This window comes from Syzygium oleosum, unplaced genomic scaffold, assembly GCF_021117445.2.
Source record: "Syzygium oleosum isolate NSW1041296 unplaced genomic scaffold, Sole_v2.1 Sole_v2.01, whole genome shotgun sequence".
NCBI lineage: Eukaryota > Viridiplantae > Streptophyta > Magnoliopsida > Myrtales > Myrtaceae > Syzygium > Syzygium oleosum.
In genome coordinates, this window is record NW_026607485.1 from 33,958,662 (window position 1) to 33,983,929 (window position 25,268).

General features: G+C 40.3%; 5 protein-coding genes across 7 annotated transcripts; all 5 read right to left on the minus strand.

Annotated features, from left to right (window-relative positions):
• LOC115680816 (glutamate--tRNA ligase, cytoplasmic) lies at positions 1–4,450 on the minus strand. 2 transcript variants are annotated; one of them, XM_030604666.2, is made up of 6 exons: positions 4,137–4,450; positions 3,540–3,636; positions 3,272–3,425; positions 1,812–2,923; positions 957–1,424; positions 1–359 (listed from the first exon to the last, which is right to left on the minus strand). In XM_030604666.2, exons 1-6 carry the CDS (start codon positions 4,274–4,276, stop codon positions 141–143), a joined length of 2,190 nt encoding a protein of 729 aa, XP_030460526.2. In that variant the 5' UTR covers positions 4,277–4,450; the 3' UTR covers positions 1–140. The 2 variants fall into 2 exon arrangements, with proteins under 2 accessions (XP_030460526.2, XP_030460517.2); XM_030604657.2 differs by having other exon boundaries at positions 3,272–3,428.
• A 1,031-nt stretch (positions 4,451–5,481) lies between these two features.
• LOC115678799 (uncharacterized) lies at positions 5,482–7,901 on the minus strand. Of its 2 annotated transcripts, none has more exons than XM_056309828.1 (2): positions 7,024–7,901; positions 5,482–5,796 (listed from the first exon to the last, which is right to left on the minus strand). In XM_056309828.1, the coding sequence occupies exon 1, from the start codon at positions 7,482–7,484 to the stop codon at positions 7,029–7,031; it is 456 nt and encodes a 151-aa protein (XP_056165803.1). In that variant the 5' UTR covers positions 7,485–7,901; the 3' UTR covers positions 5,482–5,796; positions 7,024–7,028. The 2 variants fall into 2 exon arrangements, with proteins under 2 accessions (XP_056165803.1, XP_056165801.1); XM_056309826.1 differs by lacking the exon at positions 5,482–5,796 and adding an exon at positions 6,408–6,743 and having other exon boundaries at positions 7,024–7,900.
• Positions 7,902–14,424: 6,523 nt separating this feature from the next.
• Positions 14,425–14,778, minus strand: LOC115680503 (uncharacterized). The gene has a single exon (XM_030604322.1). It carries the CDS (start codon positions 14,776–14,778, stop codon positions 14,425–14,427), a length of 354 nt encoding a protein of 117 aa, XP_030460182.1.
• A 4,384-nt stretch (positions 14,779–19,162) lies between these two features.
• Positions 19,163–19,786, minus strand: LOC115682450 (uncharacterized). The gene has a single exon (XM_030606681.2). The coding sequence runs from the start codon at positions 19,679–19,681 to the stop codon at positions 19,328–19,330; it is 354 nt and encodes a 117-aa protein (XP_030462541.1). The 5' UTR covers positions 19,682–19,786; the 3' UTR covers positions 19,163–19,327.
• A 487-nt stretch (positions 19,787–20,273) lies between these two features.
• LOC115682328 (uncharacterized) lies at positions 20,274–24,669 on the minus strand. Its single transcript, XM_030606513.2, has 8 exons — positions 24,411–24,669; positions 24,148–24,276; positions 23,855–24,043; positions 22,925–22,998; positions 22,152–22,301; positions 21,582–21,867; positions 21,069–21,302; positions 20,274–20,962 (listed from the first exon to the last, which is right to left on the minus strand). The coding sequence occupies exons 3-8, from the start codon at positions 24,008–24,010 to the stop codon at positions 20,594–20,596; spliced, it is 1,269 nt and encodes a 422-aa protein (XP_030462373.2). The 5' UTR covers positions 24,011–24,043; positions 24,148–24,276; positions 24,411–24,669; the 3' UTR covers positions 20,274–20,593.
• Between the last annotated feature and the right edge of the window lie 599 nt (positions 24,670–25,268).

The window sequence follows — 25,268 nt, forward strand, 5'->3', positions numbered from 1 at the left end:
TAAAGAGTCATTGTCAGCTAAAATGCATAAAGATCAGAGAGTCCTGCATTGTTTCTCCTGTCACAGAATTCTGACTTCACAATCCAGGTGTAAGTGACCATGAATGGCACAAACCAAAATTAACTTCTGTGTGGACGATCCTACTTCAGCACAGCTTGTTGCCTGCCATCTGGAATGGCTATCAAAACCATGGGCTTTGAGGGTCTAATGAACGGAACGTCGCATCTGAAATAGCCCTTCCTCTCCAGCTGTATGATCTCACCGTGCTTCAGATTCCTCATGTTTGAATCCCCGAGTGCTGCCGTTACCTTCTTTGTACTTGGGTTCAGGACATCAAGAAAATCTTCCCCTTCTTCCAGCTGGCATATTTGCAAAAGACACGGACATCAACTAAAATATGGGCATGTTGATCAACCTTTAACTAAAGTTCTGTATCTGAATTCCCAAAGACAGTAGTATATTTAAGTATCAGTATTCTATCTGATGTCATTTTCACAATTGAGCAACTGTTTCTGTATTTCTAAATGCATGCCTTCATGTCATGTGAATAAAGAGAAAATTGAGCAATCAACCAAGCTAAACCAAGACAAAAGCAAAGTCTATGACAGGTCCATGTCCCCGTCTAAACGTAGTCTCCATTCCTCAGATGCATGTGGCGCAACCGCCACCTAGCAAACTATAATCACAGTTGGCAGATACTTAAACTTGTTAGATTGAGAATCAAATGAGGCATTTTTCTATCCGTAATAAAAGTCAATAGGAGGAGGGCCTTAAGAATGATTAAGTATCATCTGAATGCCACGTAGAACTTCCAGTTCAACCACTTTTCTTACTAGTGCAAAAGCAAACTAGGAGATGACAATCTCAAAAAAACACAACTATAAAGAATGCTAAAAGCAGAAGCTAAACAAAGTGGAAAGAAGAAAAGGTCCAGCGGTCTAACTGACACGACATACCTTCTTCTTTGTAATTAGATAGTCAAACTCAACCAATGAGAGATTAACCAATTCATTTGTCTCGGGAAGCCACGTCAGCTTCAACTTTGTGGTCTTAACAGATCCTTCAAGGTGCAGAACCCCTGTTAACTGTGTGATGTTCCCATCCTTGTCCTTTTCAATTCCCTTGACTATAGCATTTCCCCAGTCCATCAGGGTTATTTCCTCATCCACTGAGATACACTCGGCATCCACATGTTCTAACCATATCTTCTTTGTGTAAGTAGTAGCCTTTTCTCCAGCACCTTCATATTTCTTGTGCCTCGGGATGATGCGAACAAAGGGCGTCTCAGGACCATCAATTAAGTGCAACAACAGCCGCCGCTCTTCAATAACAGCAGTATGTCTAGGGCAAACAGGATCGATAATCCTTTTATTGATGCTCCAAAGCTTATCCCATTCCATAAGGTTAAGATTCTTTGATGCACCCTGAAAAACGAAAACAAAACATTTATCATGCAACAAGTTGAGTGCCAATCTTGTAAAGCATTTGTACTGAAATCCTATTTCCATTCGAATGGTAAATAAAGATTCATTAAGAAGGTAACCAGGGTACTGCCCTCATACAAAATAACTTCAGAAGAGAAGTCACTTATGAACAGAAAACAAGCTGTGTGATTGAGCTTTCCCACACTACCGAAAGTGAAGAATGTGAAGCCAATTATCACTAAAAGAATACAAGAAGATTCAAATTCCTGAAATATTTCTAATACTTGCCCGTGAAACACATTTGGTACCTCAAAGTCTAAGGCAATAACTAACAATTACTACTAAGACATGATTAAAGCTTTAGGTGACGAAATGTATTTGGTTTACCTGCTCGAGAATAAATTGAATCAGTGCCTCAATTTTAAGACCTCTACGAACAATCCCCTGGACCGTCGGAAAGCGAGGATCGTCCCAACCATCAACTTTTCCATTTTGGACAAACCAGAGAAGCTTACGCTTGCTGAGAAGTGTATAGACCATATTTAACCTGCTGAATTCATAAATCAGGACTTTCCTCAAGCCCATATCCTCTTGAATGCGGTAATACTGTGCATTCCGATCATGGTACTCACTAGATCGGAGTGCGTGTGTTATTCCTTCTATAGAATCAACAAAAGGACATGCAAAATCATAGGTGGGGTACAGCTTGTACTTGGACCCAATGCGATGGTGGGGCAATGGGTGGCAACGGTAATACACTGGATCTCGAAGAGATTTGTTTGGGTCCTGCATATCAAGTTTGCCTCGAAGACAACACTGCCGACCCCTTTCAGATGCCTCTATCATTTCTTTCCACAGTTTCAAGTTCTCCTCTACACTATTACTCCTACATTTTGATTCCACGCCATCCATCCGCATTTTCTGCATTTCCTCCCTGGGTGTATCATCTACATATGCTTTACCCTCGCGGATCAGCTTTTCAGCCATTTCCATCAACTGTGGGAAATAGTCTGACGTATAGGTCACCCTATCATACTTAACACCGAGAGTCTCAATATCCTTCAAAATGTTGTCCACGAACTCATTGCTTTCTTTCGCAGGATTTGTATCATCAAAACGCACAATCACCTTGCCTTGGTACCGTTGAGCGAAATACTGATTCATGAGTGCTGCTTTGGAGTGCCCTATGTGAAGATAACCGCTAGGTTCCGGTGCAAATCGCAGGCACACCTTTCCAAATTCAGCATCAGGAAGATCTACTTCAGCTGATGACTTGTTAATTCCTTTCCCCTTGTCAGACACATCTCCATTAACACTCCTCGATTGGTTACTGGAACCCTGTTTTGCAGTTGCTGCCTTCCCTGAACCTTTCTTGCCAACATACGTTGCGATAATTGCATCTAGGACATCATTGTACTCAGAATATATAGAATTGAACCAACGTACTAGATTTTGGTACTTCTTTGACTTCCTCAAACTTTCCCAACGCAGCCCAACTCCTGCAGAACATTTGAATCGGGACTATCAATGAACACCACACGTTAAAAGTAACATTAAGGAGACATAGCTACACGAGCACAGTCACATGCAAATCATGTAAACAGAAAGATCAAAGCTAAAGGACAGTAAATGCCCCCATAATAGAATAGTTTCTAAAGTCAACAGATTTTGACACCAATAGTGGACAGTAAAACCATACTCTATGCTAGAGAACCAGGATACTTTATACATTCATAGTCAAAAGATTGCTCCCGATGTCTTGCCGCTTGGTAGTAGCCCGTCAGACATCGTGATAGATAGGATAATAGCTTATTCAATAAATAAAAATATGGGAACAATGTAAATACCTGCAAGACCAGACCAGATTGCTATATCTGCAACAGTCAGAGAATGACCCACCAAAAATGTACGCTTTTCCAGATACTCATCCAAGTATTTGCATGCATTTTCGAATTCAGAACCAGATGAAAGAATAGGGGCATAATCCAGCCACTTATCAACCTGCTATCAAATAAAAAATGAAAGATTGTGTCCGTAAGCTTAAATTACATATATCGCATATACTATACAGGGACGAACAAACAAAAAGACTTAATCACGAACAAGAAGAATCACCTCACTGGATTCAGATACGCTACTCCCATATAAGCCTTGAGTCTTGGACACGCTAGCAATGTGTCGGAGAAGATCAGGTGTCCCGTGCAACTTATGCCTAAAATAACAGGATGATCAAAAGTGAACATGAAAGACAATTCCAGCAAAGCCTCCAAGTAGATAACAACAGCAGAAAATTAAACCACCAAATTATTCCCTTCTACACCACACAGTGAACTTTCCAAAGCACATTCCATATAATCACGCGCAACTCAACCGTGTGCAGGAGGATGGCCATGACTAGACCACTCGAGATACATTCTGGATGTATTTATCGGTGCCTAAAAGAACAGGACAATGAATCCTGCGCACTGCTCAACTATATCCTACTAGCCTAAGACCACATTCTCATCTTGATTCTATCACCCTGGACACTGGCAAAGGAAAACTTCACCCAATCACCGTAAGAGGAAACCGAAACGGGAAGAAACCCGAATCGCGACCAAGAAAGATGAACAGAACAGCACCCAAAAACCAGAGCAGGAACAATGCCAGAACAACGCGGGGGGAAACGACCCAGATAGCGAACCGCGAGCGCGAGAGCGAAAGAGGGCATACCCATCAGAGCAGAGCAAAAACGGAGGCGACCCAGAAGGGAGGGAGGGATCGAGGGGCAGAGGGACGCCGGCGAGCCCCGCCGCCGCGATGGCGGAGAGAGGGGGGCAATCGGCCGCGAAAGACAACTGGGTGATCTCCATTTCCGCGAATCCCCGCTTCAAATCACATGCACGGAGCAGAGGGGAGGTACCCAGATCAAGCTCGAAGCAGCTCGGAGGGGAAGGAAGGAAGGGTCCGCGCGCGCGCGCAGAGAGAGCGAAGAGACGATGACGAGGGCGTGTAGGGTTTTTCAACTTTTGTAATGTACTCCTCTTCTTGTTCCGTGGATCGTGAACGCAACGCTAACATGCGAAAAGTCTCAAACGGGAGACAGCAATGGAGCCCATTGGATGTTTTTTCCCTCTGTTTTTTACATTTTCCTGTTTTTTTTTTTTTCATTTTTTGGAGATAGGAGAGGAAGTTTGACTTTCCATGTTGAATTTTCTGGGAAAATTCTATTTTTTTTTTTCGAAGAAGAAGGGGAGGAGAAATAGGGAGGATTTTCTAGTTTTCAAAGACTTCGATCTAATGAATTCAAAGTCTTATTAATGAATCTCTTCGAAACACACTCGTGTTGGCCATACCCAATAGGGAAAAAATTTGCGCACAACTCGAAAATGATGATGCGTGCTTTACAAACGATAATATATCTTTATTGAGACATTTTGTCAGCGAAGCCATTCTAAATCTTATATATGGGATTTTTGCAATTTGTGTTTAGTTTAGAATGTTGATGTAAGAAATGGTGTTCAAATTAATAAATGGAAGAATTCAATTTGGTTACGGAATCAGATGCAGGAGGTGGATTTTAAAAGGCCACCCCCCCCCGATTGGGTGCACGTAGAATTAGAAAATCTTAGGTGGTAATTTGTTAGGGAGATTTTGACCAACAAACATAAATGATTGCCAAAAATGGAAATAAAAAAAAAAATCTAAGAATCGATTGCCAAAAATTCAATCCGAAATTACCCTCAGCTGGGTTACCTTTTCACAGCATCATTGAATGTGGACATTCATTCAAGGAAGTTGCACAATTAGAAATGATTAGTGACGGTCTTTGATATACTTAAAAATAACATTATGTTTTGGACTACAATAACAAATAACTATAAATTATTATGGAGTCCGCTCTTTCAAAATATATTGTTACTCTCACGATAACTTAAAAACAATTATACTAGCAAAGACCAGGAATTGTTTCCTTTACTTCCTTTTTGTTCATTGTTATTTTCTTACACCTAAATTTTCTCCACCTCCTAAAAATTTGTCCACTCGCCATATCAAGAAAAGACCCTTGTGGGTGTCTAACACGGTTAAGGATATCACATGTACCCTTATGGATAAGGATTTTCCAGCATTACACACGTCTTCACTTGATTTTATTGGCCCATGATCTGGTCTGTACTGTATAGTCTATTATAAGAGTCATTTGGTTGGGTGACTAGTAGCTGCTGTGTTGCTACCTGGATTCATCTGATCTGACAAGAGTGTGGATATGGTCGAGATAAACCTGACATGTGCACATGGTAAGGATATCAGCTGCTCAGCCATTTGAAACTTGTGGTTCAGAACCTGACAAGTAGTCAGGAAAATATCCCGGGTACAAAGCACAGAAAGTAACCTGCAATGTAGAAACCAGTCAATTTCTGCAAGCACCAGCTACCCCCACTTCAGAAACATGGGATTTTCTTCACCTATTCACAAGCATATTTCAAGTGCTTATTGGTTTTTCTGACCAAGAAAAAAGAAGAAGTGCTTATTGGTTTATGAGCCTCAGGAGCAAAGCATCCTACCTAAGGTTCTGAAAGGTAACTCTCTATTGTGTCGTTCTATCAATCACCAGTAATTTCCGGTACTAGATGCAAAGGCCATCCGAATGTGCATTTTCTAGCACAAAGCAATAATGCAAGAGTAAGACCACACCCCAGTCGCCTGTCAGCCATGCCATTTCATTCTCATCTGTTAGGTAGCCACACAATCTAAAGCGAAAGGTGTACCAAAAGACACGGATTTGTACCGAAAGACATAAATTTCATGGTCAGCAGCCGCTAATTTCAGCCGACGCCAAGAGTCTTCGCCCCAAGCCCTAGCTAAATCAACATCGCAACGCATGGTCTTCATCAAAATTGCATGGAAGCTAAATGAGGGTCGAGGTAGAGCCATGCTTCATCTTGTCCATTCAAAAGTGGCATAAAGTTAGAAAAAGTAGATAAACAGAGCAAGCAAACAAACTACTACCCCAACCTACTGGACATAGAAGTCTTTCCCATTGCAGTATTGATCCAAAAGTTTCACAAACAAGTATTCCCTTAGTATATCTTTGGCAGAAATATGCTCAAATCTCCTCATAAAAGTATAGCTCAACAATTTAAAAAGAATACAAAGAATTCAATTCTTCCGCATTGACGCGGACAGCTAATCTACCATAATCATTTCAGAAGACAGATTTTCCATGCCCTGAGTATTCCTCTCAACTATACAATCCTTACACCAAGCTCATAGCACCTCCGGAAAAGCGAGGCGAGAACCAAGGCCAAAAGTGCAGACCAAGCAAGAGGCCTAATGACTCTGCAACTCATCACCTGATCGAAAAGCGAGAATTCAAGATCCATCCAATCTGATTAACCGATGAGCCAACCACATCTCCATAATCCTCCAACCATTAACACTTGAACTCCAATTTTAATTCACAACCCAACTGCTTCGGAAGAATCAGAATCAGCATGGTGATCACGAATTCGACATTTTCAACAATCTTGCAACACCTCTGATTGAAGACTTTCCACAACCTCCCCTGCAACTACCCGTAGAGGCATAGAAATACAAACAATTCGATCAAAAAACTTACCTTCCCTATCTATGCTCACACGAAGCGAAATGGATGTCCAAGTGGGTATTGCATTCCCTAGAGTAAAAACCATTCCTCTCCAACAAATCCCTCAGCATCTCATGCGTGAAAGCCGGATCCTCGGGATCGCTGAAATGAGACTCGGCCGGCGATTCCACAGTTTCGGGCCTGCTAAAGCAGAAACCACAACCTTTACCCTTCCTTCTCCTGCGTCGTCTCGATGATTTCCAGTTGGATGAAGACCCAAAAGCCTTCCTAACCTTGGCAAGATTCCATCGCGGCATACACCCACAACCCCTCTCTCTCCTCTGATCATTCTCATGCGCGACAGAGACCCCAACTCCACCATCTCCACCATCATCGCTCTTACCATCATCCTTGTTCTCTCCATCACCAACATTACCATCATCAACGATGACGTTACCCCCAGGACTAGATATCTCCTTATCAGAAACTGACATCAACGATCAAGGGGTTGCCCAAAATCCAAGAATCGAACGGCGTGGACGAAAGACAAACTCCAGAACAACGTACCATTCGTGCGGACAACTGTATAACCTCATCCAAATCGGTTGCGGCCGGAGAACACGCGAGGGAAACGACGAAAAAGAACAACACCCAGTTGAGGATTCGAACAGAATCGTGTGCTGCGCACGTTTTTCGAGGGGATGACGACGATTTCCGCGGTCGGAAGAGCGGTTCCAGGCGAGGCGAGGCAAGAGGGGAGGTTTCCTTCCAACCGGCGATAACTTCCAGCACCCACAAGCAAGCAAGAGGGTCTTCTCAAGAATGATTCATCGGAGTTTTTTGTTCATACGTCTGGGTTTTGAATTAAATTAATGGGAGTATAGAGAGCGCAAAATGGCGACAGCCAACGAGACTTGCATGCGACGCGTGGCGAGTGTTCGATGTGGCGAAAGGTGGCACCTTTGATCGTGCGTGTCCCTATCGTAGCCCATAACACGTAAGTCCATCAATTTTGTACAAGGGTTGTGTCAACAAGTGTTTGAATACTCTGATTTGAAAGGAGAAATGTTTAAAGTATTGATTATGCATAACACAAAAGCAATTTCGTGTGTTAGAAGTTGCAAAATTTCCTCGAGCTATTACCTAATTGCTGCACTCGAAGCACTTATACTTGATTAATTTTGTAGATCGAGTTGGGTATACTTGATATTATGACAAATTTCTTGTTTAAGTAGAGGGGAGAAGATAGATATAATGAGGGATAATGACACAAATTGTCATTTCACTTTGGCCTAATATATAATGTAATCTTTGAACTTCTAATTTGCTCAATGTGGTCCATGAACTTCAGCCCAATGTGCAATGTAGTCTTTGAAATTTTTAAATTTTTCAATTTCGTATGTGAACTTTTGGGACATGTTCAATTTAGTCATTGTACTATATGAAAATTTAGAACATTTTCATGTAGTCCAAGGAATAACATTTTCATATAGTTCAGGGAATAAATTGAACATATATAAAAAAAACTCACATACCACATTAATTAAATTAAAAGTTCAAGGATCACATTGCTTATTGGGCTAAAATTCATGGACCACATTGAACAAATTAAAAGTGCAGAGACCACATTGCATATTCGGCCAAAATTTATGGACCATTTGTGTCAATTTATTATGTGAAATTCAAGAAGGTTTCTTTGAGCTAGATTTCATATTCGAACACTCTCTCTCGTTTATTCATAAAACCTATCGAAATAAAAATTAATGTCACCAAGTTATAACATTTCCGCAAAATTACCATGAAAAATTGAGAAAGTTACTATTATGTGCAACTTGGTTTATTTTTTACTACCTTTAAATTGATTTCAAGCTCTACTCCATTAATAGAAAGGTGACAAAAATCATTATGCAATTTTTTTTGCCAATCTAGTCTTAAATCTTTTCATATTATGTCAATTAAGTCCATCTGATCACTTTTAACCGGAAATTGCTGACGTGGACACCCGTAGTACCATGAAAGATGGTTTGCGCTAACGTGGAAATTTTTTTTACATTTTTATATTTCTTTTCTTTTTCTTTCTTTCTTTTCCTTTTTTTTTTCTACTAAGTTCGGCAAGGGCCGGCGACCCTCGTCCAAATTTGACGAGGGCCACGAAGCCCTCACCTAGCGACCATCACTGGTCTTGGAAGAAAAGAAAGTCAGAAAGAAAAGATTTATATAATATAAAAAAATCATAAATTTTAAAAAAATTATAAAAATTGTAAGGTTCCATATCCATTATTATGATACAGATTAGGGGTAAGCGCTTTCAGGGTCAGTCCAGGTTCTACCTGAAACCTACTCGTCAAAACGGATTCCTAAAGTTTTAGAACCTAGAAGTTACCCTGCATACTCTAAAACCCACCCAGTCATAGGTTTCAAGATCTACCCATGTTCCTTCGGTCTTCTTAATAAAGTATAAGTTTCAGTCATGGATATCACTGGAAATGGAAGCTTAGATAGCTAGTTTCACATTACACACTCATCATCAGACGCAATGAAATAACGTAGGATTTCACAAAGATATAGAACAAGAAAAACACAAAAATTTATTCCAAGCTCAGACTGGAACCTAAAACCTACACATCAGAACCAGTTTCTCAATTTTTTGGAACCTAAACCTACCATTCATATCTAGAACTAGTTTGGTTCTTTAGTTCTCGGTTTTACCCGGGAACCGTTCTCACCCTAATACAGACATGATCTTCATACTGTCAATCTCATAAAGTCACGAGAGTGTTTCATTTTTTTCCCCATGGGACTGATCACAAGAATCTTACAACATATGTCACAATATCGTGCTGCATACCAGCTATTGTCGTCCGTTGGATGACTCTGGCTCACAAACAAGTCAACTAGCTGATAGATCTCGACCATCGGATGACCGCAACATAATAGGATATGCCGTTGTTCCTCATATTTCCTTCATCTATGAGATGTTTTATATTGCTGTTGCCCCTAGGAAAAGAAAACATTGGATGTCTTGTCCAGTCAAAAAATGAGGCATCATCCTTACACCCTTCTGCATCCCCTTCCATCCCTTTTTGTTTTGTGTGCTAGATCTAATAACTTTTGAATAAACATATACATATATATGTATATAATATATATTATACATATACATACATATATAGACAAGATTAGTACATTCATTGCCAAGTGATGAACTTTTTCATTCAATTAAATACTTTATCAAGCGACATATGTACATTTGAGACGTGATAAAAAAATATTGCTTAGTTTGAAGCGTGAAAGACAACTTAAAATGAATTAGGTAGAGTAACGTTTCGCGAGGCAATTGGGAGAGTATGATATCATAGAATCACAAAATCACCACTTCATTGACCACACAAGAGTTGGCAATGCAAGAAAGGCATCAACTCTTCTCTTCCCTTCAGGTGGTGGTGGAATATTCTTCAGGTGCAAAGTAGGTAATGCACCTTTTATTAAAATGCCTGATATCTTATCTCATGTCTTGAATGAGTAAATATCCTAATTCTATGTAACCAGTTGCTGGGTGGATGGGCTTCTCATGTTCTCTCTCGAGTTTCCTTAATCAAGGAACCAACTAATCCATGTATCATATTCATCTTATCATGATAAAAGGCACTAATTCATGTTTCACTTTTAGCATTTCACCCCAGTCATGTTCCTGTTTTGCATCTCCTCTTCTTTGCTTCATCGCTCATGTTGGTATCTGTCACTGCTTCCTTCAACAAATCAGCTGGTTTTCAGCAATGGAAGAATGCTACCCTTCAACAAGTGGGCTTCCAGGAAACAACTTCTTTTTGTTTGGAGCTCAGGCTTATGCATGTTGAAGCCGGACAGGGGATCGATACAGATATGTTTGTCTACAGAAAGAAAGTGGAACATCATCTTCTTTATTATGTCTTTAACGAGGACAGGTTTGGTGGGTGGACAAAAAGCTGATTAAAGAACTGACCATAATGATTGAACCATCGCTGTAAAGTCATTAGCTATTACAAGTAAGCCACCCTCTCTGGTCTGCCCAGATATTGCCTCTCCAACCAATTCATAAACATTCATGTGCTCACTTCCTTGTATCACCTCATTTAGAAGTACAACCGATACTCAGAAGCCCAAAAAGTCTTGCGATATGTGTTGCATTAATTGTGAGAGGGACATCAGTATGTCGATGAATTGAAGAAAAGATACGTCGAAAAATTTCAAGAGTTTGAGACATTTCGGCAGTGGAAATGAGGAAAGCTTATAGGAGGATGTGGAGGGCGGTGCCTTGCACGAGCAGGAAGACCCTGAGGACAGAGTCACAGAAGGACATAGAGGTGATATTGAAGACGAAGCTCGCAACAATCCAAGAAGAACCAGAGTTCTCTGATGACAACTTGATGCCGCCGAGACACCAGCGAGAGATCAAGAAGGGAAGGATGTTCGAGGTCAAGGTCAAGATGGGACATCTGTTCATGCCTCAGTTCAGTTTCCGGGATTCTTATGCGCTCTTCATAACCGGTTTCGCCTCCAAAGGTAGCTTCGGAGGGCTCCTTCAGTACTAATTTCTTGATTCGGCTAGTCTCTGATTTGAGCAGCTGAAGGTAATCTCAAGGACTGAAAGATAGGTATTTCGTGATCATCGAGTTGGGTATCTGTATGCGTTTGGATCCCCGCTGAGAAGTTGTTAGAATTTGTGCTTTGCTCTGCCAAATCATATTATTTCAGGCAGTAGCATCCATTGACTGTTTGGATTCCTGTTGTAGAGTCATTCACATGGCAGTTTCAGCTTGTTAACAACTAGAGAATAAGAAACTTCTCATATTTCCTCAGCCATATAGTGTGTAATAATTGTGGAGCTAATAATGCATAGTCCTGCTTTCGCTTGTTTTGGATATACTATGATATTTATCTCTTCAGCAATTGGATTTCAAGCCATTCACCCTACTATTCAAGAAAATGAAAATCAGTTCCTAATATATTGACTTTATAAAGAGACAATCATGCCTGGTATAGCATCAGGTGAATCCGAATGTCCATTTTTTTGTTTGAGTTTCAGATATGGTAAAATTGAAGTAAGCTGTGTTGCGAGCATTGGGAAAATACAGTTTTAGAGATAATATCGAGTTAAGAGACAATGGTCCTTAATCGGCGTGAGTTCTCCCAAACCTTTACCTCTCGCGAGGTTGGAATTTTCATTTAAATTTAATTAAACCTATGGGAATTCTATATAAGAACTCGCTACTGGTCTATTGGGGTTGGCTAGAAATCAAGTGATGTATGGGAGTGTACTTGATTTAAAGTCAACGAGTTGATTACATTAGTTATCTAATTAGTATTATTTCAGTATCTAAACTTGATTATTTGTCAAAACTAAGTGTCACATATAGTCCCTCTTTTTAACCCAATTATGAATCCTAAAGTTCACGTCCACTAAATGTCCATGAGATATTTTTATGTTTACTATGGTCTTAGAATGAAACCTAACCACTCAACTATGAAAATGAACCACAACACAAAAAAAAATGATATAAAAGCAGTCACAACAAACACATTAACAATAGTAAATGAAGAACAAGTAGAAGATACAGTCACGTCAGCTGAATACGAATATGGTTCAATGTGGTTTCACTGGTGTGGGCCAAAAGACCCGATTGGGCTTTTATAAAAGCCCCTTTTTTAGTTCTAAACCTTCAAACCCCATTTTTCTTATTATTCCTTATTTCCTCTCTCTTTCTTTTTGGAACCTATTCGTTTTCTTCCTAAAGCTCAGAACAACTCACCCAAAGCTTACCACCATTCCCAGGTTTTGCTTCTTATCAAGCCCAAAAATTTAAAGCTTTCACAAATTATCAGCAAAAATGAACTCACCTAAACCAGTTCAAAGTCCAAAGACTAATCCAAATTCCACTGCTGAAACACTCCTCAACATCCCTAATAATTTACTACTCCTATCTTATTATATCATTTTTACCTCTAATTTTCTATGTCTTTTGTCTTCCTTGTAGTGGACTTAGAACACACAAAGCCACGACCAAAATTCACCGCATCATAGCACCAACAATTAGGTGGATTTTTGGTGGACTTAGAAAATTTGAATTGCTGACTAAAATTCAGATGTCAACAAGCTACTGTTGTGAAAATGCTGAAATCTGATGAAACCAATGTGGCCCTTTCTGTTATTTCCTTTCCCGGTTTATGATTATTAGTTACAGCATGCCGGTAGTGAATTGCAGTGGGCTCCTTACAAATTTCAGCTGTAAGGATCTGCCTTCTGGCCTAAAGGGAACTCTGGCCTAGGCTTGCATCGATGAGGTAGGAAGTTGGATGCATCTCACATCCATCTCACATCCATCTCAGTCACCTTAAAGTAAATGCTGTAGATACTAAATGTGTTATAAAACTTGTTGACCAAGTGCAATGACAAGCAGTCATTGGCTGTTCCAACACCCAAAGATGCCATGCATAGAAAATGTAGAACTTCAAGTCCATAAAACACAACATTTTCTGCCACGTGGTAGGAAAATTTAAGCATGTGTTGGAGTGCTCCGGCAACAAGGGGCTTCACCAGCCATTGCATCTTATCTAAAATAAACGCATGGTACGAGAGATTACTCTACAACAGTCGTGTATCATCCAACAAATCGCCGAGGAAGCTCAAAATTTTGGATTTGACAGCGACAGCAGCGAAACGAGTGATAACCCTTATGCCAAAGAAGAATTTACTCTGAAGTAAGTTCGGAAATATGAAAGGAAAGGCAGAGGTTATACGTAGCAGGAGATGACGAGGGTTGGCCAAATTTCAGATAAAACTACAAGATATGGGTGGTTATACTTGCTCGTGGATAGTGGTTAATGGACTAGCTAATGTGCAATCTGATCTGCAAATGCATCTGCTCAATCTTTTGAGTGAGATTGGACTGAATGCAACATGGTAGAAAGTAATCAATCAAGTGGCCAGCAAATTTGTTTGGAGATCACGCTAAAATCATTGTTTTAAGGAATCTTTTAAAAGGTGCTTGGAAAGTATACTATTCATTTCCCTGGCGTGCCACAAGGGCAGATTTAACCATATCGAGCAGAGTGCAGTAATATATACTCGGTATTCACCATCTCCTGAAATTGAGAGGTAAGTCCTGCTTCCACTCTAGACTTACCAAGAACTGAATTGTCAGAGTAAGTCTTGATATTACTAGTGAGTGCATATTATGTTTCCTTTCTTTCATTCTGTAAGTCTGGAACTGAACTATTTAGTATATTTGCGCATCCTAGACACATCAAGTATAAACTAAGAAGCATTGTCGAATCCTCCACTCTGCCAAATTAAGAATGGGGATTGACCGACTGTAGATTAATGAGAGGAACTTAATGCAAAATCAACATAATAGCAAGTTTTCAGGTTACTACCGCAGACAAAATGCCTGCATATCAAGTGTGAGCCCAGCGTCTATCAAGAGATATGACACTTCTTCTACATTTCACAGAGGAATGAGACAGAACTGGGAGCCCCCACTGAGAGGAAAAAGTGATGGCCGGGTAGATACCATCCAAATTCATCCGGTTGACGATATCTCTGTAGATCCTGGTCATCTTGCTGGGCAATGCGATCAGTGAAAATGCCCTCAGAGTAAGTTTCCTCGAACGAGACAGCCGGAGAGCCTTGAGCTTTCCGTTCACATTCCTCACCCAACGCCCCCTAGGCCTTGTTGTTTTCTCATTGATGTTGATCAGCTTCTCGTATTGATACCTGAAGCGGCCCGCGCCAATATCTTGCAGACCCATCTGCAGCATTCAGGAATGATGATAGAGGGAAAAAAGTTAGAGGAGATGAAGAGAGCCTAGCTGCTTCTCAGCTGAGGTTACTAGACAATCAACTGTCTGCAGCATAAAGAGTATGTGGACAGTTTATAAGGAGGTGACCTATTGCTAGTTATTTTGGCAGGATCTGGGTTTTCGAAATATTTTGAGACAAGATTTCGTACCAAAATAATGATATAATCTGCAGTTGGGATTCCTCAAACACATGGCTTCCATTATAGTTTAACCTAAACACAGTTCAAGGTTATTAACCTTTTTAACACATGGCTAACATCAGTTTCCATAGCCATAGCCACAGCCTAACAACTTGGACTATGAGTCTCTCCCTTCTCGGCTGCTTGAGTGAGGACAAACTGAAACAGATGGTTGAGAGGAATAGTGAGAGGCATGTGCAATGATTGCTTCCCATGTTAGTGTACATATCGAGGCCAATCATTAAGGAAAGGAATGAATATTGGTAGTCATCATTCAAAAAAGAAAAGCAGATCTGCTGGTTTATTCTAATTCGTTTGACACAGATTGTTTCAGAATCAAGTCAAGCCTGTCTGATTATTGGTGTAACCTGTCCCGGATTGAAGAATACAAGAGGAAGCAATTGTTTAATCAGCAATTAGTATCGGTATCATCCCTTTGACAGTTTTTTTTTTTTTTTTTTTTTTTTGATAACCGGCGAGTTAATTCGATTGAACACTCAACTGGAGAGGAAGAGTGCACCAGCTTCCTTTGAGTTTGACGGTTATTCAAAAAAACTTTAGGTCGAGGATTTCGCCCGAACTTTTTGTCATAAAGACCAAAGGCACCGAACTCGTTCATTTAAATCCCAAATTTGGCCCCCCATTGATTTTCGTCCGAGTTACCCTTATTTGAGAAAAAAAGTTATGGTGGTGAGCCTGGCGAATCTCTTTCATGGCGTCTGTCGACAGGTGATGGTCTACAGCTTCAGATTACGACAAAACGACAAAGTTTGGCCAGAAAGATTCAATATGGAGATATTTTTGACTTGCCGGTGAAGTGAAGGAGACGAACAGTTTCACCGTTATTTTTCAAGCTGTGGTTTAGAGAATAAGACAATGAATAATGCTTTAAATCCAGTCAGCAAGTCACGTGGATTTATTGCTAAGGTGGAATAGTCAAGTTGGAAAATCAATGGTTTTAAGTCAAAAATGGCCAGATTTGGGATTTAAGTGAAAGTTGGTGCTTTTTTACGAGATAAAAAAAAGTTCAGGCCAGAGTTGTCCATCAACATAAAGTTGGTGCTTTTTTACGGGACAAAAAAAAGTTCGGGCCATAATTGTCCCTCGACCTAAAGTTAATGCTTTTTTATGGAACAAAAAAAAGTTCGGGCCAGAATTATCCCTCGACCTAAAGTTGGTGTTTTTTTTTGGAATTAACCCCAGTTTTGACTGGCCCCTACCAAGTCGCAGGCATTTGAAAATTTGAAAGCAGTCCAGAGATTCTCTCTTTGCTTTTGGGTTTTAGGCCCTCTTGTTGTACCTTTTAATATGGGTTTTTTCGATTGGACTTAAATGGAAAAATGGGCTGGCACTTGATGGGTGGATTTACGTAAGAACCGAGCGGGCACGCATGCGTTGTTCTTGCGCAATGCAAAGAGATCAATCTGCTTTCGCCTATTGGAACGGACTCATGTATGTTTGGAGACTTTGGAACAAAAATATGGTTGTATTTGTGTAGTCCATGTTCTTCTTTTCAACATCTTTTCAGACCAAATGTAGAAATTCACGTGGTTCACATGAAATCGGTGAAGGGAACCACATATCCCGGATTGTTCAAAAGTACTTGTGACGATTGTGGATTTCTTGTTGAGAGTAGCATTCATTGAAGAGAACGCTCTAATCAATAGCCTGCATGGATATTGTCATTAACAATCGGTATCGAGATTCTTTTTGGTAGAGTTCCATCAGACCTTCAAGTGTTAAGTGTTGCCCAATTTGGCCAGGGGTGTGCTGGCTTAGGGCCATTAACATTTAGCATGATGATTGCTACGAGTCTACGGCTTTTTACATGTGGTAATGTCGGATGTGATGCCCCGATCAACGCACAAAAATCAGCAAAAGCGTCAATGGTGAGTTCGTTGTGACCAGATCCCTGTGTAGAGCGCAAGAGAAAGTCTCATCTCCAAGAAGTTATCGCTCATTCGCTCATACTATTATATTGGGATTTGGGTCGGAGTTGTCTTTAGGCATGGACAATATTCGGGGGTGAAGGAACACAACATCCTAAGTGAAAGATATGCCTTGGTAGTTAGAATCAATGAGACAGTCAGATTCCATTTTGTGCACATTTGAAGCAACTCGCCTCCCCTCGCCCCTCCCCGCCACAATTTAAACAAATCTCACAAGCCGCATGCACACATCAAACCAAGTCAACTGATATTTATCAGTGTGCGCACACATCATTAACTTTATTTTAAGAGTTGCTTGCTACGGTCCAAGGGCGTCTGCAATCACGTCTTGGCCTTGCTGATGCATGCAAAACACATATCTCCAAGGTCCTCCATCAAATCAGCCGATGACTTCAAGGTTGGAGTTTCATGTTCATATTCTTGCTTCAGTCAACTTGCCGTCCTCACGTTGAACCACGGATCATCCGTCTGTCCTTCAGTTTTATGTTTCATTCTTTTGTTTTAGGATTATCTTGTGCTCATCAGATCCCAAGTTTCACGGTTGTATCCTTCCCAGCAAGAACTACACGCAAACAAAGATGAACATCCCATGTTGTTGTTGATGATTGCTAGCTTCCCTCAATCTAATCCAATCTGTTCTCGTGGTTACCAAGTTTCTTGATTAGCACAAAGATCACCAAGACACACTTACTGATTCATGTATGAGGACCCATCTTTGGTTTCCTAGTTCGGAAAATATAGAGATATCGTTTCGTTTTGTGCACGAGAGGAGATCCCTCTTCATCTTCCCAACACATACAGCCAAAGATACTCTGAAAAGCCAACCGGTCGACCGGATTCGGCTCTTGGCATTATTTCTCAGAAAAGGAAAACATGTCGGATTATCAAGGGAGGGTTCACTTGAAATTGAATGGTCCTCCTATCGCATCAACCGGTTTTTTTCTCGAGATAATTTGTGTTTGCGGTGTTCTAATCTATGTTTGTCAAAAGGTTGGCTAGCCTTTGTAGCCCTATGTTTGTCATGCACTAAATACAAATGTGAGAAGAACCAAATCAATGGATGTGGTAAGAGCAACAAATAATGAAAACATAAGGGGTCGGCAGCGTACTGTATTTATTTCACATTAAATTCTTCATGGTCCTGCAAAAGTAGGAATTTTGTGTTGCTTTTTATTATTATTATATTATTTTTCCTTCTTCCCATAATGGCCATGCTGTAATTTCGTCAAATTCAAAGACAGCTGCCTGCAATAAATCTCCCAACTTTATTTGGACGGAAGAAAGTCACGCATCGTTCTTGAAACCCTAAATTGGTTTCGGCCATTCTGTCAACTCTTTGACTTTCATTCAAAGAAAACTGTTGCACGCGTGTTTACACTTTATATACATACTCTATACATATATACTAAACTAGGGTTAGTCCAGATCCATCAAATCTTACTTCACCTACATCCGGCGGTTGTTTCCAAAATCGCACCGAAAAAAAAAAAAAGAAAAGAAAGAAAGAAAATATCGAACCGAATTTCTAAGTAACGAGCATGATCGAACCGGATTAAATCGATCCAGAACGAATCCAGAAAACGCCGGCCTGAAATCCGTACACAAGTTGGAAATTTGTTTATTTTGGTATCCGAACTCGGAATTCATCTGGATGCTTTGACTTTTAGAGTCTAAGCTTTGAAGATAAGTTCCCGTTGATTGTTATTATTATCATTATAATAACTGATATTATCATTCAGTCCGCCATAAAAGCAATGAAACGTAGAAACCTTTGCAGTTTCCAGCAGGAAATATTAAACATTAAGTTATGAAAAGCGATTAAAAAAAGAAGAAGAAAAAGCTTGGGGGGTGTATGTGTGTGGATGCTTGAACGTCCATGCACAAACCGTACCTGCCTTCTTGCTGCAGTATTCATCTCGCTTTAATTCGGTCAATTATTCTCATTTATCACGCCACACCTAATTCTTTTATACATCCCTCATTCGTGGTGCACATAAACAGATATAATTAAGAAAGAAAGAAAAAAACAGGAACAAACGTAGTACCAGAAATATCCAAGAATAAAACAGCAGAGAAGACATGTCTGTAAACCCTGTTTCTTGATGGCTGCTATGATATTTGCATTCATGGGGTTCAATGATATGTTGGTGTATGTCTGAATTTGTAGTGAAACTCATCAAGAACAGTGGACAAACAAAAACCCAGAAAAGGAAAAAAGGTTCATATTTTAGCTTCATCTAAATCCTCGATACATGTAGAATTCTGGGTCTATTTCACTTCAGCATGGAAGGCTGCTACTAGGGATTAATCTTTCAGGGCAGGAGTTAATTAACTACTATATCCTCTGAACAAATAAATCGAATATAAGAGTCAAGAGAAGAAAGAGAAGCAAGATGATGAATCACTTGTGTGATTGTTGTTGCAGTTGTTGTTGCAGAGGAGGGGAAGGAACCTTGATCGTCTCCTGGAGTAGCAGAGCCTGTGCCTGAGCCTGGAGAGCCTTGAGCAGACCAGCTTCCGGAGCCGGCGGGCGGACCTCAGCCTGAAACAGAGGACCCTCTTGACCCTGGTGAAGGACCTCTTGATCCTCTCCGAGAGGCTCCGTTTTCTGCTGAATTGGTAGCTCCTGAGGAAGAGCTGTCTCTTCTCCATCATCAGGCACTGGTGTTCCATGGAGTCGACCCTGAAGACTGGACCCATCAGGCTGGGGTTCACGGAGGCCATGTGTATCAGGGATTCAGGTTGCGCTATACGGACAGGAAGAAGAGTCTTCTCCCTCTATTGGCAGGTAGAGAGAGAGAGAGAGAGAGAGAGAGAGAGAGAGAGGAGAGCGGGTTGTGAGAGTCTGACGCGGGGGGTTTATATGCCGTGGAAAGTAAGAGTGAAGAAAGGTTACGAGGTCAAAGGGAAATATTAGTAATAAGTAGGGTTTCTTCTAGCCTTTTTGGTTTTTGGGAAGTCCTAGTAGTACTACTTGGTTTCTTGTAAAAAAGCTGTGAACTTCCACACGTTTATTAATATTCTCTTCGGTTTGCAATCGTGCTGTGACACTGCGCAGCCGCCGGTGGAATGGGAAAAGCCCATGGTGTGCATTTTGATGCTTGACCTTTCGTGACAAAAGTCAAAAGTATGACCTGATGCCAACTCAAAAAAGAAGAAAAGGTTGGCCATGGCCCTCGCACTTGCTTATTGATTCTACCATGTCGACTCGATGAAAACAATCTTCACCATGACGATCACCGGAAATACCATTCATCTGGCAGCAATCTGAGAATAAGTTAAGGATCTCCAAAACTAGAATCGTGATGCCAAGATATGTCTAAGAATGCAAACGCTCATTCAAGAAGCTGGAAAAAAAAGGACTGGTGCAGACAATTACATGACTATTTTCTGCTTACAAGTATGTAACAGATTTCTGTACCTACAGTGCTCAGCAGACAATTAGGCTGTTAGAAGGACACTTTCAGGGAGAAGCCAAGCTCAATTTCTGCATCACACTACACAAACTTAGGCGCAAAATGGTCCCAAATCAAACAACATGCAAAATTCTGTTGTTCCATCATTTTTTTCCTCCTCGTGTAAGGCTGCCTGACAGTAATCTTGTACCTTCACCAAAGGGGAAAACTGCTCGACAAGTCATCTTTGTCTAGCTTCATCTGCTGCAGGAACATGCGGAGGATAACTTGATATGTCCACATCAATGAGCGACATGTCGTAGGGAACTGCAGAAGAGTTTGATGGGTCAACAAGTAGGGAAGACTTCATGATCTCTGAGCTGGTAGCAGAATCGGGCAGTACTGATGATTTCTTAGGAGTGCTAGTAGCAGAAGAAGACATGCTGGAGAGTTGCACTTCATCCATTTTGTTACCAAACATGTGCTTGTTCCTTCTAACAGCATCCATTTCCGGGCCAGTCGGCACAAAGGTGCGCGACCTGTATTTCCTTGTCCCCTCATCGCCACCATCATGGTTGTAGAGTACGTATTCATGGTAAGTTGGTGCAAACTGCAACAAATATTGATTCAATCATCATTTAAGGGCAGCACAAGCAAAAAAAAAAAAAAAAAAAAATAGCGTTCATGAAATGATATCAGCAACCTCCAAGTTTTACCTGGTGGACAGTGTCATCGTAAAAGTCAGTTAACTTTAGTGCATGTGCAAGACTCGCAGTAAAACCACGAGAACCGCCAATATTTGCACCCGCATACTCTTTGTATGGGAAGGCATATTGGTGACCTACTGCAGCAATAAGCATCTCCACACATATTATGAAATCTTGGAATTGAGCAGCTTCATCCGCATCTCTGATGAGTCCAGTCTTTGCAGCAAGGAAAACCAAGACGCCCTACAATATGGAAAAGAATATTGAGGACATGAAGAGACAGCTAGTTTACACTTTCCAGCAACCCAATTCACTAAGCAACAAAATTCGCAAATAAAACTAGAGAAAACCTATTGGGAAATCACAACCCATCGTGCATATTTTTATTCACAATAGACAAAATGACAACTTTGTTTTCAATCCTCAAGTCAACAACCTGTTTTTGTATGGTTTTCATTAAACGCTTCCCCCAGAAAGAAAAACAAAGGAATGCACAAGTGACAAACAAAACAAAAGTTTCACCTGCCAATAAGTTAGAAAGACAACAGACTTGATGATTATAAACTTCGGGACTGGATTGAACGGCTGGAGCAAATTTTTGGATGCCACATAGAATAGTACCAAAGCATAAAGTGCCATTGTATAGGATAAAGTGTAGATGATGGTGAGATACAGGTATGACTGTGCTGGACTGAAATTTCCGTCATGATATTTTCCCTTAGCATAGAGGACGAATGTGACAGCAACTAGAATGGGCTTCAGTATCACAAACTGTAAACAACCTTGTTTGCACCTACGAATAAAGCGCCTGCATGAAAGATTCAGAAGTCTAAATCATTCACAAATAAGTGGAAATCATAGTGTTTCAATATATGAACACTCCAGTCAAACTCTGTTTTCCCTTGAAAGCAGTTTGATGAAACTTCACAAGAATTGCTCGACTTTCTTGGGGAAGCAGAAGGGTATCTAATGCAATGTAAGAAATATAACTCAGAGTAACTTGATTAATTAAGAAACTTGCGCTGTTTCCAATTGAATATTCCTAAAGAGCCCGCTAAACTAAATAGGCAAGGCCTTGTGGTAAGCACTCACCCATCCAATGGCATTGGAGGTAAGCAGCACGTCATTAAGTACCAAGATGGTTTCAAAATCCGACCACTTAAATTCAGCACAACGGCTCCTGGACCACCGACCCATGCGAGGCAGAGAGATAGGAAATTATAAATAACCCAAGCTTCATACCTGAAAGAGCAAATTCCAAAATTATGAAAATTTAGCAACAACAAACTAAGTTATAATCATCAGGACTCACTAACATTATCTAATTATAAATCACATCTATGAGTGCCTTAAAGGCGGGTTAAAAAATTTGTATCTCCGTAACGCAGGTACGTGCGACACACAATGAACTAAGAAAAGGCCAACCAATGAAGGTGGCCGATCATCTACCTTTTGCAACCGAAACTGTATATTCTTAAATTTCAGAAGCAGAAAAACAAAAACATGAATAGCACACAAAATCAATAAAACGTGAAACAGAGACATCCCTTCAAGAAATATAAATTCAAATACTTACATTTCACGAATTAAGTCAAATACTTGGGGCATGTTTGGAATGACTATAACTTTTTTATTTTTTTGCTCAACCTAATTCTTGCAACTCACGCACTTTGACTTATTTTAAATCCAAAACTCCTGAAACTTTCAATTTGAGTAATCTTTTAAATTTTGATGGGAAAGCAAAAAACTCAACATCATTATAGTATTAAAAAAATTTGACAGGGAAAGGAAACATCAAAGCACATGTAAATTGCACCAAATTCTCCAATTCTTTGTAACCATGGATTAAAAATGCAAATACTTACACTTCACGAATGGAATTGAAATAAATTGAATTCTCGTTCATTATGAGGGATAAGAAAGAAGTCAATGCATACACCTGACAAGAGCATAAGATGGACATTAGTTATATAGTAAAGGCAACAAAGGTTAAATCATAATCTCAAAAAGTAAACACATTTCAAGTCTAACTTGCAGTTTTTGTTTTTCGTGTTGTGGGGGTGCGGGGTTCCTACATATAATAATTTTTTTCTCTGGAAAAAGGGGCAGGGGGTGACTTGTATAGGGGCTTAAAGTCAGTGAAGGTTAGAAAACTGGAAAGTTATAATATATTTCGACAGTCTCCGTGCGCTTTCTCATTTTAAATTCTACCAAAGCCTGTGTTCTTTGGCTAATCAGTCAGGATTTAGACAACTCTACAGAAGAATTTCATTTCTAACACACCATATGCCAAGAAACCCATCATTCATATGATTTCATAACACATGAGGTAAGATAAGATATGATGCGTCAGTACAACTGCTACTGACTGCGCCAACCAATGTTCTCAATTCTCATACTGACTTCAAAGTTCAATTGTTATAACTAAGCAATGAGCTTTTCCCTATCCAATAAAAGTAAGGAAGAAAGCAAGATAAAATCTCCAAAAAACTTCACAAACCACCGGTGTAAAAGTGAACCTACAGCTCCAATGTTGCGGTTGAAGTTTTCGCAAAAATTCAGTGCAATTTTTGTTTTGTATATCTAGTTTCAACCTCCAGAATGTTGATGCAGAATCACTAACCCCAAAATCTTACGTCCACCGACATTTTCCCCAACATTCAAATAAAAGGCATCAAGGCGAGCTAATCAATGTGATGTGGAAGGTGCTAATCAGTATACAACAAAGAATGCGATATTCATGGCTTCCCCAATCTTTCTCATGGATTTATATATAGAAATTTCATGGTACTAACCGGAACCATGAAGATGATGCGAACTATATATCGTTGATAAGTTGGCTCCGTGTAATTCACCAAGTGCATATAAATGTGGTGAATTGCTATCGCAATCGCCCCCACCGTGCACATAAGCGCGATGATGTTGAAGTAAATCGGCACGAATTCCCCCATCGCAAACCTTCTTCTCCACCAATGTCCTCCACCCTTTAACATGACCGGAGAAAACCATCTCCAAACACTAAGCCAATCGGAACCGGCACAAACAACACCAAAACATATTAACGCAGTGCTAATCACAAGACACGCACCTCGGCCGAAGTTCACATCAACTAGTGTAAAGTTTGTTTCTTGACACTCGAATTGGCTAAACAATCCCGGTCGCCATTCATTTCTTCACGCGGGGTTCGCAAAAAACAGTGGAACCGCAACTTGGGCACCTGCCGCCATTAACAAACGACAAGCATTATCGCGCTAACCGAACGATCACCCAAATTCGACAACTTTCGCAAAGAAAAAGAGCGGGTGTTCGGACAAAAAGAGAAGGGTGGGAAGAAGAAAACCGGAAACTAACCTCGCCGAGGTCGGGATCGTCGGAGATTTGAAGGAGACGGAACAGATCTCCGCGTCCAACGTTGTAATGATCTTGTCCAACTTCTTGGAAAAGAATGGGATTTCTTGGAAAGATGGGATTTTTATCGTGGATTGCTTAATGGAGTGAGTTGAGTGGGAACAAGAAATTGAGAGGAGGGTGGAACGAGGGGAAGGAGAAGCATTTGCTTCACTGGCAAACCCATGATAGTCTCTCTCTCTCTCTTCAATCTGGACTCTGGTTGTCCAATAAACATATGCTGTCGCATATTTTTTATTTTTCGTTCTCCTTTTTTGGGCCCAAAAATAGAAAAAATTGGAACTATTTCATACCCTTTTGTTTAGTGCTTACAATTGTTCCAGAATGCTCATAATCATCATGATCAGTGATCACTATCTTGGTGCTGTAAATTTCCCAGTTGGAATATGACATCAGTCTTGCAGAATGACCAAAATGGCCTCTTTGGCTGAACATCTGCAATGAGGGCATGAGAGGTTATGAAAGAGAGAAGGAAATAGTAAGTAGCTGATGAATGGATCGTATGCTATTAAATGATCTAGCGAAATCGGATCGATAAGCCATAATTACATGACTTGCTCTGGTCATACCCAAGAAAAGGGCAATACTGGTTAAGCGCATAATTGATTAGGTAATTCAGTCGCTGCAACGTCATCGAAAAACACGTCGTTTTCGATCGCGTCTAATTTTCGCAGCAAGCGGTTTAGATGTCGAGACCAAAAAGACAGCTGAAGCTTCATCGTTTTCCCCAATCGTGAAGCACTAAAGGCAAACAAAGAAAGATGGCAAAAAAAAAAATGGTGAGAAAATGCAAAAGACAGG

Coding starts and splice junctions, on each gene's coding strand:
- LOC115678799 (XM_056309828.1), bottom strand. CDS start 7,484: ATGTCAGTTTCTGATAAGGAGATATCTAGTCCTGGGGGTAACGTCATC.
- LOC115682328 (XM_030606513.2), bottom strand. CDS start 24,010: ATGGGGGAATTCGTGCCGATTTACTTCAACATCATCGCGCTTATGTGC. Junction 21,303..21,581: donor TCTTTCTAACTTATTGGCAG/GTGAAACTTTTG, acceptor TCCATATTGTAG/GGCGTCTTGGTTTTCCTTGC. Junction 20,963..21,068: donor ACGATGACACTGTCCACCAG/GTAAAACTTGGA, acceptor TATTTGTTGCAG/TTTGCACCAACTTACCATGA.
- LOC115682450 (XM_030606681.2), bottom strand. CDS start 19,681: ATGGCCTCCGTGAACCCCAGCCTGATGGGTCCAGTCTTCAGGGTCGAC.
- LOC115680503 (XM_030604322.1), bottom strand. CDS start 14,778: ATGGGTCTGCAAGATATTGGCGCGGGCCGCTTCAGGTATCAATACGAG.
- LOC115680816 (XM_030604657.2), bottom strand. CDS start 4,276: ATGGAGATCACCCAGTTGTCTTTCGCGGCCGATTGCCCCCCTCTCTCC. Junction 3,637..4,136: donor TTTTTGCTCTGCTCTGATGG/GTATGCCCTCTT, acceptor CTGTTATTTTAG/GCATAAGTTGCACGGGACAC. Junction 1,425..1,811: donor TTCAATTTATTCTCGAGCAG/GTAAACCAAATA, acceptor TTCGTTTTTCAG/GGTGCATCAAAGAATCTTAA.